The sequence below is a fragment of the Nerophis lumbriciformis genome, linkage group LG25 (assembly GCF_033978685.3).
Source record: "Nerophis lumbriciformis linkage group LG25, RoL_Nlum_v2.1, whole genome shotgun sequence".
NCBI lineage: Eukaryota > Metazoa > Chordata > Actinopteri > Syngnathiformes > Syngnathidae > Nerophis > Nerophis lumbriciformis.
In genome coordinates this window covers 40,171,789-40,187,358 of record NC_084572.2, presented here as the reverse complement: position 1 = coordinate 40,187,358, position 15,570 = coordinate 40,171,789, and the positions used below count along the sequence as shown (strand labels likewise).

The window sequence follows — 15,570 nt, the reverse complement described above, 5'->3', positions numbered from 1 at the left end:
ACAACTTTAAAATTGGGTATTAAACGGCACCATGAGTCAAAGTAACCTTGTATATGGCTTTAAAATTGGGTATTAAACAACACTATGGGTCAAAATAATCTTGTATATAGCTTTAAAATTGGGTATTAAACAGCACCATGAGTCAAAGTAACGGTGTACATAGCTTTAATATTGGGTATTAAACGGTACCATGAGTCAAAGTAACCTTGTATATGGCTTTAAAATTGGGTATCAAACAACACTATGGGTCAAAATAATCTTGTATATAGCTTTAAAATTGGGTATTAAACAGCACCATGAGTCAAAGTAACCTTGTATATGGCTTTAAAATTGGGTATTAAACAACACTATGGGTCAAAATAATCTTGTATATAGCTTTAAAATTGGGTATTAAACAGCACCATGAGTCAAAGTAACGGTGTACATAGCTTTAATATTGGGTATTAAACGGTACCATGAGTCAAAGTAACCTTGTATATGGCTTTAAAATTGGGTATCAAACAACACTATGGGTCAAAATAATCTTGTATATAGCTTTAAAATTGGGTATTAAACAGCACCATGAGTCAAAGTAACCTTGTATATGGCTTTAAAATTGGGTATCAAACAACACTATGGGTCAAAATAATCTTGTATATAGCTTTAATATTGGGTATTAAACAGCACCATGAGTCAAAGTAACCTTGTATATGGCTTTAAAATTGGGTATCAAACAACACTATGGGTCAAAATAATCTTGTACACAACTTTAAAATTGGGTATTAAACGGCACCATGGGTCAAAGTCACCTTGTATATGGCTTTAAGTTAAGTTAAAGTTAACATCTCAGACAAGGTTAAGTTAAGTTAAAGTTAACACCTCAGACAAGGTTAAGTTAAAGTTAACATCTCAGACAAGGTTAAGTCAAAGTTAACATCTCAGACAAGGTTAAGTTAAGTTAAAGTTAACATCTCAGACAAGGTTAAGTTAAAGTTAACATCTCAGACAAGGTTAAGTTAAGTTAAAGTTAACATCTCAGACAAGGTTAAGTTAAAGTTAACATCTCAGACAAGGTTAAGTTAAGTTAAAGTTAACATCTCAGACAAGGTTTAGTTCAAGTTAAGATCTCAGACAAGGTTAAGTTAAGTTAAAGTTAAGATCTCAGAGAAGGTTAAGTTAAGTTAAAGTTAATATCTCAGACAAGGTTAAGTTAATTTAAAGTTAACATCTCAGACAAGGTTAAGTTAAGTTAAAGTTAACCTCTCAGACAAGGTTAAGTTAAAGTTAACATCTCAGACAAGGTTAAGTTAAGTTAAAGTTAACATCTCAGACAAGGTTAAGTTAAGTTAACATCTCAGACAAGGTTAAGTTAAAGTTAACATCTCAGACAAGGTTAAGTTAAGTTAAAGTTAACATCTCAGACAAGGTTAAGTCAAAGTTAACATCTCAGACAAGGTTAAGTTAAGTTAAAGTTAACATCTCAGACAAGGTTAAGTTGAGTTAACATCTCAGACAAGGTTAAGTTAAAGTTAACATCTCAGACAAGGTTAAGTTAAGTTAACATCTCAGACAAGGTTAAGTTAAAGTTAACATCTCAGACAAGGTTAAGTTAAGTTAAAGTTAACATCTCAGACAAGGTTAAGTTAAAGTTAACATCTCAGACAAGGTTAAGTTAAGTTAAAGTTAACATCTCAGACAAGGTTAAGTTAAAGTTAAGATCTCAGACAAGGTTAAGTTAAGTTAAAGTTAACATCTCAGACAAGGTTAAGTTAAGTTAAAGTTAACCTCTCAGACAAGGTTAAGTTAAGTTAAAGTTAACCTCTCAGACAAGGTTAAGTTAAGTTAAAGTTAACATCTCAGACAAGGTTAAGTTAGCATCTCAGACAAGGTTAAGTTAAGATCTCAGACAAGGTTAAGTTAAGATCTCAGACAAGGTTAAGTTAAGTTAAAGTTAAGATCTCAGACAAGGTTAAGTTAAGTTAAAGTTAATATCTTAGACAAGGTTAAGTTAATTTAAAGTTAACATCTCAGACAAGGTTAAGTTAAGTTAAAGTTAACATCTCAGACAAGGTTAAGTTAAGTTAAAGTTAACCTCTCAGACAAGGTTAAGTTAAGTTAAAGTTAACATCTCAGACAAGGTTAAGTTAAGATCTCAGACAAGGTTAAATTAAGATCTCAGACAAGGTTAAGTTAAGATCTCAGACAAGGTTAAGTTAAGATCTCAGACAAGGTTAAGTTAAGTTAAAGTTAACATCTCAGACAAGGTTAAGTTAAGTTAAAGTTAACCTCTCAGACAAGGTTAAGTTAAGTTAAAGTTAACATCTCAGACAAGGTTAAGTTAAGTTAAAGTTAACATCTCAGACAAGGTTAAGTTAACATCTCAGACAAGGTTAAGTTAGCATCTCAGACAAGGTTAAGTTAAGATCTCAGACAAGGTGTGCAGGAATGCAAGCTGACTCTGACTCATCTTATCTTGTTTGCTTCCCAGCAGAGTGAACTTCTGAGGGAGGAGCTTCATGTTGACCACACAGAAAAACAAAAGCAAAAGCAAAAGCAAAACAAACAAGAAAACACTCTTTCAGGACATTGTGGTTCCTCTGTGGTGTGCCTGAGTGCAGCCAGCACGTACAGCATACATCCTACTGTACAGTATCTATCCTACTGTACAGTATACATCCTACTGTACAGTATATATCCTACTGTACAGCATCTATCCTACTGTACATGAATATTGTGTCAAGTCAAGTCTTGAAGACTCGCTGCTTCCATGTGTTGGAAACCACCTGACTGACATTCATCATATCATTCCATCCTTTGGCATCTGAGCTTCTTACAGGTCAAAAGTCAAGGTGAAGGTCATTGTGGGGGGAGGGGCGTGGCCTGCGGGCATGCAGCGAAGCAAGGTGTGCCAGGACCGGCTTTGAGATCAGCGACAGGTGCGTTTGTCGCTCTGTGGAAGGCAGCAGTCGGGAAGGAGAAGGCAGGTGGTTGATGGCGGACGTTGGAGAACGAGCACGAACACGAGCGAGAGCGAAAACACACATCCTGATGAGCAAAAAGGAACATTTATTGAAAAATAAATCTTTGTTCACAAGAATGAAGGAGGCAGTCATGTCCGTCATTGGTGGTCCTAGGAACCCGGAGAAGTGACACCTCCACAGTCATGAATCAATTTAAGTCAGGGGTGCTCACACCTTTTCTGCAGGCGAGCTACTTTTCAATTGATCAAGTCGTGGGGATCTACCTCATTCATATATATCATTTATATTTACTTATTTATGAAATATAAGTTTTTGTTAATAAATTAAAGGTGTTTAATGATAATGCAAGCATGTTTAACACATATAGTTAATATTGTTAATAAATTAAAGGTGTTTAATGATAATACAAAAATGTTTAATACATATAGTTAATAAATTAAAGGTGTTTAATGATAATACAAGTATGTTTAATACATATAGTTAATATTATTAATAAGTTAAAGGTGTTTAAAGATAATACAAGCATGTTTAACACATATAGTTAATATTGTTAACAAGTTAAAGGTGTTTAATGATAATACAAGCATGTTTAACACATATAGTTAATATTGTTAATAAGTTAAAGGTGTTTAAAGATAATGCAAGCATGTTTAACACATATAGTTAATATTGTTAACAAGTTAAGGTGTTTAAAGATAATGCAAGCATGTTTAACACATATAGTTAATATTGTTAACAAGTTAAGGTGTTTAAAGATAATGCAAGCATGTTTAACACATATAGTTAATATTGTTAACAAGTTAAGGTGTTTAAAGATAATGCAAGCATGTTTAACACATATAGTTAATATTGTTAATAAGTTAAGGTGTTTAAAGATAATGCAAGCATGTTTAACACATATAGTTAATATTGTTAACAAGTTAAAGGTGTTTAATGATAATACAAGCATGTTTAACACATATAGTTAATATTGTTAATAAGTTAAAGGTGTTTAAAGATAATGCAAGCATGTTTAACACATATAGTTAATATTGTTAACAAGTTAAAGGTGTTTAAAGATAATACAAGCATGTTTAACACATATAGTTAATATTGTTAACAAGTTAAAGGTGTTTAAAGATAATACAGGCATGTTTAACACATATAGTTAATATTGTTAATACGTTAAAGGTGTTTAAAGATAATACAAGCATGTTTAACACATATAGTTAATATTGTTAATACGCTAAAGGTGTTTAAAGATAATACAAGCATGTTTAACACATATAGTTAATATTGTTAACAAGTTAAAGGTGTTTAAAGATAATACAGGCATGTTTAACACATATAGTTAATATTGTTAATACGTTAAAGGTGTTTAAAGATAATACAAGCATGTTTAACACATATAGTTAATATTGTTAATACGTTAAAGGTGTTTAAAGATAATACAAGCATGTTTAACACATATAGTTAATATTGTTAATAAGTTAAAGGTGTTTAAAGATAATGCAAGCATGTTTAACACGTATAGTTAATATTGTTAATACGTTAAAGGTGTTTAAAGATAATACAAGCATGTTTAACACATATAGTTAATATTGTTAATAAGTTAAAGGTGTTTAATGATAATGCAAGCATGTTTAACACATATAGTTAATATTGTTAATAAATTAAAGGTGTTTAATGATAATACAAAAATGTTTAATACATATAGTTAATAAATTAAAGGTGTTTAATGATAATACAAGTATGTTTAATACATATAGTTAATATTATTAATAAGTTAAAGGTGTTTAAAGATAATACAAGCATGTTTAACACATATAGTTAATATTGTTAATAAGTTAAAGGTGTTTAAAGATAATGCAAGCATGTTTAACACATATAGTTAATATTGTTAACAAGTTAAGGTGTTTAAAGATAATACAAGCATGTTTAACACATATAGTTAATATTGTTAATAAGTTAAAGGTGTTTAAAGATAATACAAGCATGTTTAACACATATAGATTCCTTTCTTTCATGAAGACAAGAATATAAGTTGGTGTATTACCTGATTCTGATGACATTTGCATTGATTAGAATCAGACAGTAGTGCTAAAAACGTCCGCATTTTCGAATGGAGGAGAAAAAAGTCCTCCTTTCTGTCCAATACCACATGAAAGTGGTTGGTTTTTGGCATCTTATTTGTCCAGCCAGGGGCGCCGAAAAGGGGGGGGTAAAGGAGACGGATTCTAGGGGCCCATGATGGAGGGGGGCCCAGAGAGGCCCATAAAGATGATGAAATTATAATACAGAAAAAAGAATGACACTGTGTTGGGGGCCCTGTAAAGATTCTTTTCATGGGGCCCAAAATCCCTAGCAGCGCCCCTGTGTCCAGCTTCCGTACTCCTTAGTATACACTTTACAAGAAATACATTGTCGGCAAACTCCGTAGCTTGCTAGCTTGTGCACGCCAGCTTTCTGAGACTCTTGTTTTGTTAGCGCAACTGTGCAACTGTGCAGTCGGTCTTTGGAGTTTTGACGACAGGTACGGCGCCAGAGTCTGTTGAAATAAAGTGTTTCTCGCCTTCCAGTCGGTAATTTTAATGAGCTGGCAGCAGCCAGCGTCATCTCAGAAGACCCTCGGGTGCCGTGAATGTCAATCAAGTGACCAAAGTGACGTCATAGTGAAGATTTATGATCGCTCATTTTTAGGACTATTTTTTTAATGCCTGGCTGGTGATCGACTGACACACCCTCCGAGATCGCGATCGACGTAATGAGCACCCCTGATTTAAGTGGACCCCGACTTAAACAAGTGTAAAAACTTATTGGGGTGTTACCATTTAGTGGTCAATTGTAGGGAATATGTACTGTACTGTGCAATCTACTAATACAAGTCTCAATCAATCAATCAAAACAGCAAGATTTCAAACACACACAAAAATGCAGTTGATTTTTTTACACTTTAAATACCATAAAGTAGGTTGTGGATCACTAAAGTTAGTGTAAGTCTAAGTCTAAGTACGGAGATAATTGATTTTGTGTTTCCTTCGACCTCAAAATGTGTTGTTGATGGTAATAAAAAGCTGTAAATATGTCATGTCTGTGTAATCATGTTTTGTTTAGTTTCTGGCTTTTCACTCCCTTGTCTTGTTTCCATGGTTACCCATTAGTTTCACCTGTTCCACGTTTGGACTCATTGTGCACTCTTGTTTGTCACCATAGCAACCCATTAGTTTTCACCTGTCACGTCACGCACCCGTTTCACGTTTTGAGTCACGCACCTGTTTTCGTTAATCATGTATGTAGTATTTAAGTTCATTGTTTTCAGTTTGTCTTTCTGGTGACATCTCCACATTTATGCTTCTGCACACTCGCCACACCCTTATGATCCTTGCTGCTCGTTTTCCATGCCGGTTCCATGCCAAGTAAGTTTTTGTTTATTAAGCCACAGTTAAGTGTTTTTTGTTGTTCATAGTTTTTGCCTTTGTGCAAGTGTTTGGTTTCATAGTTTGTTCTCCGCCATTGTGCGCGCCTTTTGTTTGATCCTTTTTTTGTAGTTCTAGTGTTTCAATAAAAAAAATGTACTTACATTCCCGTCTCGCCCGAGCCAACTTTCCGTTGCATCCCAGAAAAACTAAACCCCAGGACCAAGTCTATCTATTGGTGTACCCCAGGGATCAACCATGGGACCACCATTGTTCAATCTCTCTGTAAACATTTATAAAGTTACAAAGGACCTCAAGTTAGTCCTGTTGGCAGACCTTACTTTGATCGGAACACAGAAGATCTTTTTAAAACATTTTTTTCTTAAACGAACAAGACTCTTTTTTAATTCCAGCAAAACTAAAACAAAGTGTTTTGAAACATAACTGGTAGGAAAACACTTCAAATTTAAAGTGTCCAAACTTTTTCCACATATTGAAAAGTATATTTAGATATTTTTTTATTTTGTAAAAAAAAACAAAAAAAAAACAGACATTATATATATAAATATATGTTTGGGTATAAAAGCAGCTTCCATGAAATGCTCAAAAAAGGACGGGGCGAGGGTCAACAAATGCCTGAGCAAATTGTTTAGGAACAACATTTCTCAACAAGGAATTGAGGGATTTCACCATCTACGCTCCGTAATATCATCAAAAGGTTGAGAGAATGTGGAGAAATGACTGCACGTAAGCCATGATATTACACACCTTCCATCCCTCAGGCGCTACTGCGTCAAAAAGCCACATCGGTGTGTAAAGGATATCACCACATGGGCTCAGGAACACTCCAGAAAACCACTGTCAGTAACTACAGCTGATCGCTACATCTGTAAGTGCAAGTTAAAACTCTACAATGCAAAGCCACAGAAATTTATCAACAACACCCAGAAACACTTTGCTGGGCCCGAGCTGATGCAAAGTTAAAAAAAACGACAACCCGTGACATTTTTTTTTTTAATACATTTAATAGTGCACTTTGATTAACCTGTACAGAAATAATATTAATAATAATAATAAAAAAGATAAAAGATTTTTTTTCTTTTTCAATTTGCGTAACACAGAGTGAGACATTTACAAGACAACAACACGACACAATATATCTCAGGTATAAATATATTTGCTTCTTAAATTAAAAGGTCTTGATATTTGGTCCAAGGACAGGTGTGTAATAGAGAGGACAGGTGTGCAGTAGAGAGGACAGGTGTGCAGTAGAGAGGGCAGGTGTGTAGTAGAGAGGACAGGTGTGGAGGAGAGAGGACAGGTGTGTAGTAGAGAGGGCAGGTGTGCAGTAGAGAGGGCAGGTGTGTAGTCGAGAGGACAGGTGTGTAGTAGAGAGGGCAGGTGTGCAGTAGAGAGTGGGAGAAGCTTGCCTGCCTGGTCTTTACAGTAAAACCTGTAAGGTGTGCACCTTTATAAAAGGACATTGCTGCCAGCCTCCAAAGTCCAAATGCACTTTAGTGTTGTGATGCTAACATGCTAATCGTTAGCATCTTTGTGTCTGCTGCTCAGACTTCTAGGAGGTGCCATCTTTTTGTTTGCTGAGTCAGTCACCGCTTCTCACCTCTTGTCTTGCCCGCCTCCTCTGCACATTCAAGGGAAACTGCGCCACTTTTTTTCACGCCCCCCCCCCCCCGGAAAATACAATTTATTTTTTTGCCCCCCCCCCAAGAGATTATATTTTTTATTCCCCCGAGAGAACTTTTTTTTTCACGCCCCCCCCGGGATATCACATTTTTAACAACCCCAGAAATACAGAATTGTTTTCACTGCCCCCGCCCCACCAGCAAGCCAATTTTTGTCACGCCCCCCTCGGTAAACCAAAATGTATTCATGCCCCCATGGTATACACACATGTGTGCAGTTTGCCCCCCCAGCAAACCACATTTATTTACCCCCCCCAGGAGATTACATATTTTATCCCCCAGAGAAAATGTTTTTTTTTCACGCCCCCCGGAATAGACATTTTTTCACGCCCCCCCCAGCAAACCAAAATGTTTTACTCCCCAAAAGATTACATTTTTGATCCCCCAGAGGGAAAGCATTTTTTCACGCCCCCCAGAAAATGTTCCCTCTGCCATTGAAAACATGAACATGCTTATTTCATTCACAATCTGTTTTTTTTATGCATTCTAAGTCGTAAATAAATGCTAGCAAAAGTCAGCTAACGACGGAGGTAATGGAAGTCGATCTATAAACTGCTCTAAAAACATCCATTATTGTTTTATATACACACACTTTAAGTACATATGTCATGTAGTAACATTTAACATGTAATATATACATGATGTAAGTATATATGTAGTATCTAGTAACATTCATAACAACATGTAATATATACATGATGTAAGTATATATGTCATGTAGTAACATTCAAAATAACATGTAATATATACATGATGTAAGTATATATGTCATGTAGTAACATTCATAATAACATGTAATATTTACATGATGTAAGTATATATGTAGTATCTAGTAACATTCATAATAACATGTAATATTTACATATTTTGGTCATTTTAAGCATTGGGCGGCGTATTCATTTCACAGATGCATCACAACATTCGCTATTTCCTTCAACAACAACAACAACAAGAAGACTACTAATCATGACAGACTTCATGAGAGGTAACAAAGACTACTTTGGGACAAATGATGATGAGAAACTTATATTTTTGAGGCTGAACATAAGGAGGATGATCTACAAGTTTTAGAAGCTAGGCGACAAGCAGATTCAGCAAGTAGCAACATTGCTAAGTGCTAAACAAGAATCCAAAGTAGGAACATAATAAAACAATCACTTACTGTACAATGTCTGCTCTCACTGGGATGCCGCCTGATATCTTCCCGTTTAGATGAAGAATTATTGTCATCCTCAGGAAGGGTTCAAAAATGATGTTTGACTTGCTGTAAGTTGGATGTCAAAGTTGACCAACTTGTGGGTTTATGTCCACAATCTTCTACTATCCAGGTGAGAGGTAGGATTTATCATCTACAATTCACTTTCACCAGCTCAGAGGCCATGCAGCAGCTCAGTATGTCAATATAGCAGCATAAGCTAGTTAGCTCTGTGAACACGGCGCCGCTAAAAGTAGTTCCTCTGCGTTAGCGCATATAATAACAAAGTTGCTAATACTGGTTCATATTCAGGTCAGGACGTATAAATAAAGTATTGTTGGATGTTTTTTAGAGGTTTTATGGGCGGAATAGTGCACCCCTGTTAGCCACCTCGGACTTGCCATATTTTACGACATAGAATGCATAAAAAAACACATATGTGTTCTTGTCTTACATTAGGATTGTCAATGACTGAATTTCGGCAAAAACCCACCCAAAAAAGCGCAGTTCCCCTTCAAAGCCGACACATTCCCGTCTTTCTTCAGCTGTCACTCAACCTGCAGGGCCTCACCAAAGTGTGGTCAACCTGCAGGGCCTCACCAAAGTCACTCAACCTGCAGGGCCTCACCAAAGTGTGGTGAAGACAAAGCAGCCAGGAGAAGCCAAGCCAGCGACGTGTGGAAGTAGTCCTTACTGCAACCTCTCGCTTCTCAGAAGCAACAACTTCTCCTGGCGCGTGTCCTCCTCACAAACATGACATGGCAGGACACACAAACTAGTGAGATGTTGTCAAGGTCCAAAGTCCTTCAAATCCAGGAGGCAAAGTTTGTCAATGGAATGACCTTAAAAACAAAACAAATAAACATACAAACAAAGTCTCATTTGTCCGCAGGCGCAGTGAAGGAGTCCCGAATGTGCGCCACTCGAGCCGCACACACGTGTCCATGCAGCTTGTTGTACCACTCGGGGAAGCGACCCCTGTGGAGGAGGAACACAGCCTGCGTCAACAACAACAACAACAACAACAGGAAAAGGTTGTGGCTATCAAACGGTCACATCTGGAAAATGAGATGAATCACAGGTTTGCTGTGGATTAATTTGCATGAATCACATCATTTTTTTCAAATATTATTATTATTTTTAAAATTATTATTATTATTTGTATTTATTTTTTTTACATTTTTTATCTGTGCCTTGTTGGGACTTTTTCAGGGATTTTGGCTCAGATTTGTTGTTTTGAGATAAGAGCTGTCTCTATTTGAGTTACAAACACCCCGCCATGAGTTGGTGTCACAGAACCCCGTGAGAAGATCTGCTCCTCCTCGCTAGCATTAGCTGATGATGTTCATCGAATTAAAGAAGGAAATCATCACACCATGTGCGAGCGTGCAGTTCTGCAACCGTATTGAACAGAGTGAGTCTATTGATGTTCAAATGATATCAAACAGCAGGCAGTTATCCATGAAAAGATGGAAAAGCTGCTGATGGTGTGTTTGACAAAGAAGGAGATACTGCTACTCTTAAGAGACAGAATTTTTTTGCCAGCCACCCCGAAACACGGATATCTTCTCACCGACCGCAGGAGACCACATTTTTATTCACGCCCCCGCAAACACCCCCCAGGAAACTTTTTTTTTTTTACGTACCCCTTTTACAAACAGAGACAAAACATTTTTCACGCCCCCCCCAGGATGCAGAATTTTTTTCACTCCCCCTCCTCCCCCCAAACAAGACACATTTTCTCAATGCCCCCCTTGGAGATTAATTTTTTTGCAGCCCCCTCAAATACAGAATTTTTTTTTCACGCCCCCCCTCCAATACAGAATTTCTAACGCCCCCAGAGATACAGATTTTTTTTCACTGTCCCCCCAGCAGGCAAAAAACATTTCACGCCCCACCCCGGGGGATGCAAGATTTTTTTTTCTCCACGCCTCCCCCAGGCAAATTAAAATATTTCATCCCCACAGAAGACAAAACATTTTTCACGACCCCCCGATACAGAATTTGTAATGCCCCCCCACCCCCAACAAGTCCATTTTTTTCAACTCCCCAGAAGACCACATTTTTTTCACCCCCCCTGGGAAACCACATTTTTTTGTACCCCCCCAGTAGACCTTTTTTTTCACCCCTCAAGGAACCACATTTTTTCACGTCCCCTTGGGATACAGATTTTTTTTCACGCCCCCCGCCAATTAAAACGTTTCACTCCCACAAAAGACAAAACATTTTTCACGCCCCCATGATAAAGATTATTTTTCATCGTGCCCGCCCCCAATTTTTTTTTGCACGTCCCTCCCCAAATAGACATTTTTTCACGCCCCCCCAGTAGACCTTTTTTTCCACCCCTCAAGGAACCAATATTTTTTTACGTCCCCTTGGGACACATAATTTTTTTCACGCCCCCCGCCAATTAAAACGTTTCACTCCCACAAAAGACAAAACATTTTTCACGCCCCCCAGGATAAAGATTCTTTTTCATCGTGCCCGCCCCCAATTTTTTTTTGCACGTCCCTCCCTAAATAAGACATTTTTTCACGCCCCCCCACTACAGAATTTGTAACGCCCCCAGAGATACATAATTTTTTTTCACTCTCCCCCAAGCAGGCAAAATGTTTTTCACGCTCCACCCCAGGGATACAGGACTTTTTTTCACCCCCCTCAGGCAAATTAAAACGTTTCACTCCAACAGAAAACAAAACATTTTTCACGACCCCCCAATACAGATACACGACCCCCCGATACAGAATTTTTAATGCCCCCAGGAGACAAAATGTTTTCACCCCCCCCCCAACAAGTCAATTTTTTTCAACTCCCCAGAAGACCTTTTTTTTTCACCCCCCCCCCCTGGGAAACTACATTTTGTACCCCCCCAGTAGACCTTTTTTTCCACCCCTCAAGGAACCAATTTTTTTTTACGTCCCCTTGGGACACATAATTTTTTTCACCCCCCCCTGGGAAACCACATTTTTTGTACCCCCCAGTAGACCTTTTTTTTCACCACTCAAGGAACCACATTTTTTCACGTCCCCTTGGGATACAGAATTTTTTTCACGCCCCCCCGCCAATTAAAACGTTTCACTCCCACAAAAGACAAAACATTTTTCACGCTCCCCAGGATAAAGATTATTTTTCATGGTGCCCGCCCCCAATTTTTTTTTGCACGTCCCTCCCCAAATAGACATTTTTTCACGCCCCCCACTACAGAATTTGTAACGCCCCCAGAGATACATAATTTTTTTTCACTCTACCCCCAGCAGGCAAAATGTTTTTCACGCTCCACCCAAGGGATACAGGATTTTTTTTCACCCCCCAGGCAAATTAAAACGTTTCACTCCAACAGAAAACAAAACATTTTTCACGCCCCCCGATACAGAATTTTTAATGCCCCCAGGAGACAAACATTTTTCACCCCCCCCCTAACAAGTCAATTTTTTTCAACTCCCCAGAAGACCAATTTTTTTTCACGCTCCCCCTGGGAAACCACATTTTTTATACCCCCCCCAGTAGACCTTTTTTTCCACCCCTCAAGGAACCAATTTTTTTTTACGTCCCCTTGGGACACAGAATTTTTTTTCACGCCCCCCGCCAATTAAAGCGTTTCACTCCCACAAAAGACAAAACATTTTTCACGCCCCCCAGGATAAAGATTATTTTTCATCGTGCCCGCCCCCAATTTTTTTTTGCACGTCCCTCCCCAAATAAGAAATTTTTTCACGCCCCCCCACTACAGAATTTGTAACGCCCCCAGAGATACATAATTTTTTTTCACTCTCCCCCAAGCAGGCAAAATGTTTTTCACGCTCCATCCCAGGGATACAGGACTTTTTTCACCCCCCTCAGGCAAATTAAAAGGTTTCACTCCAACAGAAAACAAAACATTTTTCACGACCCCCCGATACAGAATTTTTAATGCCCCCAGGAGACAAAATTTTTTCACCCCCCTCCCCCAACAAGTCCATTTTTTTCAACTCCCCAGAAGACCAATTTTTTTTCACGCCCCCCCTGGGAAACCACATTTTTTGTACCCCCCCAAGTAGACCTTTTTTCCACCCCTCAAGGAACCAATTTTTTTTTTTACGTCCCCTTGGGACACAGAATTTTTTTCACGCCCCCCGCCAATTAAAGCGTTTCACTCCCACAAAAGACAAAACATTTTTCACGCCCCCCAGGATAAAGATTCTTTTTCACCGTCCCAATTGTTTTTTTGCACATCCCCCCCCAGACACAGAAATGTTTTCACGCCCCCCTGGCAAATTAAAATGTTTCACTCTTATCCATCCATCCATTTTCTATCGCTTATTCCCTTCATTTTTCACGCCCCCCAGGATAAAGATTATTTTTCACCGTCCCAATTGTTTTTTTGCACATCCCCCCAGACACAGAAATGTTTTCACGCCCCCCTGGCAAATTAAAATGTTTCACTCTTATCCATCCATCCATTTTCTATCGCTTATTCCCTTCATTTTTCACGCCCCCCAGGATAAAGATTATTTTTCACCGTCCCAATTGTTTTTTTGCACATCCCCCCCAGATACAGAAATGTTTTCACGCCCCCCTGGCAAATTAAAATGTTTCACTCTTATCCATCCATCCATTTTCTATCGCTTATTCCCTTCATTTTTCACGCCCCCCAGGATAAAGATTATTTTTCACCGTCCCAATTGTTTTTTTGCACATCCCCCCCAGATACAGAAATGTTTTCACGCCCCCCTGGCAAATTAAAATGTTTCACTCTTATCCATCCATCCATTTTCTATCGCTTATTCCCTTCATTTTTCACGCCCCCCTTTTTTCACGCCAACACTGAAAGACTTTTCACGCCCCCCCTGACTCCTTGAAAAAGCACAGACCTGCAGTCCACCCTGGAGAAGTGCGTCAGGCGGGACTTGTTGGCGCCGCAGGGCTCGATGAAGTAGCGTGACAGGAGCACGTTGGCGCGCACGCCCACCACGGGCGCCGCCGCGTGATCCACCGACGTGGCCACCAGCGCGCACGCCCCCTTCGGCAAGTCCGTGGTCCACGTTCTGGTTCCCAGAAGAGTCCGGGTCAGACAGGCAACAAGACATGGCCACAAGTACACAGGTGTGCTTACCTGAGCACCAGGTGGTCCCTCATGGGATGCGGGGCCATGCTGGTCCTGACGTACTGGTACACCTCCGTGCTCTGGTCCAGGACTTGCACCACGCGGCTCTCGTACAGGTCCTCGTCCCAGCGGGCCTGCTCCCTCAGCAGGCGGGTCAGAACCTCCTCCGGAGGTGCGGGAACTTCCACGCTCACCTTCCACAGCCTGAGTGGGAAGCCGTCCTGGACCTGAGGGAGATGTTGGGATGAATATTCATGAAGATGCTATTTTACTTTTCCAAAAATGCGCTAGCTTGATGCTAATATACATTGGCTTTGCCATTGACATGCTACTGATTAGCATTAGCGATAATACACGGCGATTTCAACACCTCCAAATTTGGTAGTGAAAACTACAACTAAGATGCACGTGTGTAATAAAGTAAGTACAGTACTTACAGTATCAACACTTTCTGGGGCACAACAACAACACAAACACACAACACACCCTAAACGATACACACACTGTTTGCACTTGCAATTTATCGTCGTTCTGGCAAACGATAATACCGGGAGTTGGTACCGTATCGATTCAAATGTGAATGGTAGCCATTGTTTGAGTAGCGATACCACTGAGTTTGGATCCCATACGATACCAAGTAAAATTCAGACTGGTATCGGCGATACCGATCCGATACTTGGTGCAAATATACCTAACGTGTCTGCTAACTTTAAAAAAAAGTTGTGTCTTTTAAAATAATAACATATTCATCTAAAAAAATTATAATAAAACAGTAAAAAAAAAAAAAAAAAGCACAAAAATGGGAGTGTAATGAGAAAAGGCGGAACATTTTGAACTAATAATTAATAATAATATACTCAGTCACCTATAACACAAAGTTTTGTCTTTAAATATATACAGTATAATATCTGTTTTTAGCATATTTGTTTTAAAGTAAAAAAATATCAAAATGGCCCCTGCATACTTGACCTTTCAGTATGTGGCCCTCGGTGGGAGAAGTTTAGACACCCCTGATCTAAAATATTAAAAGCTCTCAAAATAAAAATAATATATAAACACAGTTTAGTTAGTCAGTTAATTTAAAAATAAAATAATACTAACATACAAATGATGAATTAATAACAATAATAAACACTGTTAAATGTGTAACTGAACATGAATATTTTTGTACAGGCAGAATTTCTGACACATTATTATTATTATTATTTTTTATCTATTCTCGCATGGGAAAAAA

At 38.4% G+C, this 15,570-nt stretch overlaps 1 protein-coding gene across 4 annotated transcripts in view; it reads right to left on the bottom strand.

Annotated features, from left to right (window-relative positions):
- Positions 1-8,399: 8,399 nt before the first annotated feature.
- The window catches only part of dlc1 (DLC1 Rho GTPase activating protein), a 222,371-nt gene continuing 215,200 nt past the window's right edge, over positions 8,400-15,570 (bottom strand). For all 4 annotated transcript variants that reach the window (XM_061984396.1, XM_061984398.2, XM_061984400.1 and 1 more), the window contains 3 exons: positions 14,346-14,563; positions 14,104-14,277; positions 8,400-10,231 (listed from right to left, as the gene is read on the bottom strand). In XM_061984396.1, the coding sequence (XP_061840380.1) occupies positions 10,132-10,231; positions 14,104-14,277; positions 14,346-14,563 (492 nt within the window). In that variant the 3' untranslated portion in view covers positions 8,400-10,131. The remainder of the gene's footprint in view (positions 10,232-14,103; positions 14,278-14,345; positions 14,564-15,570) is intronic.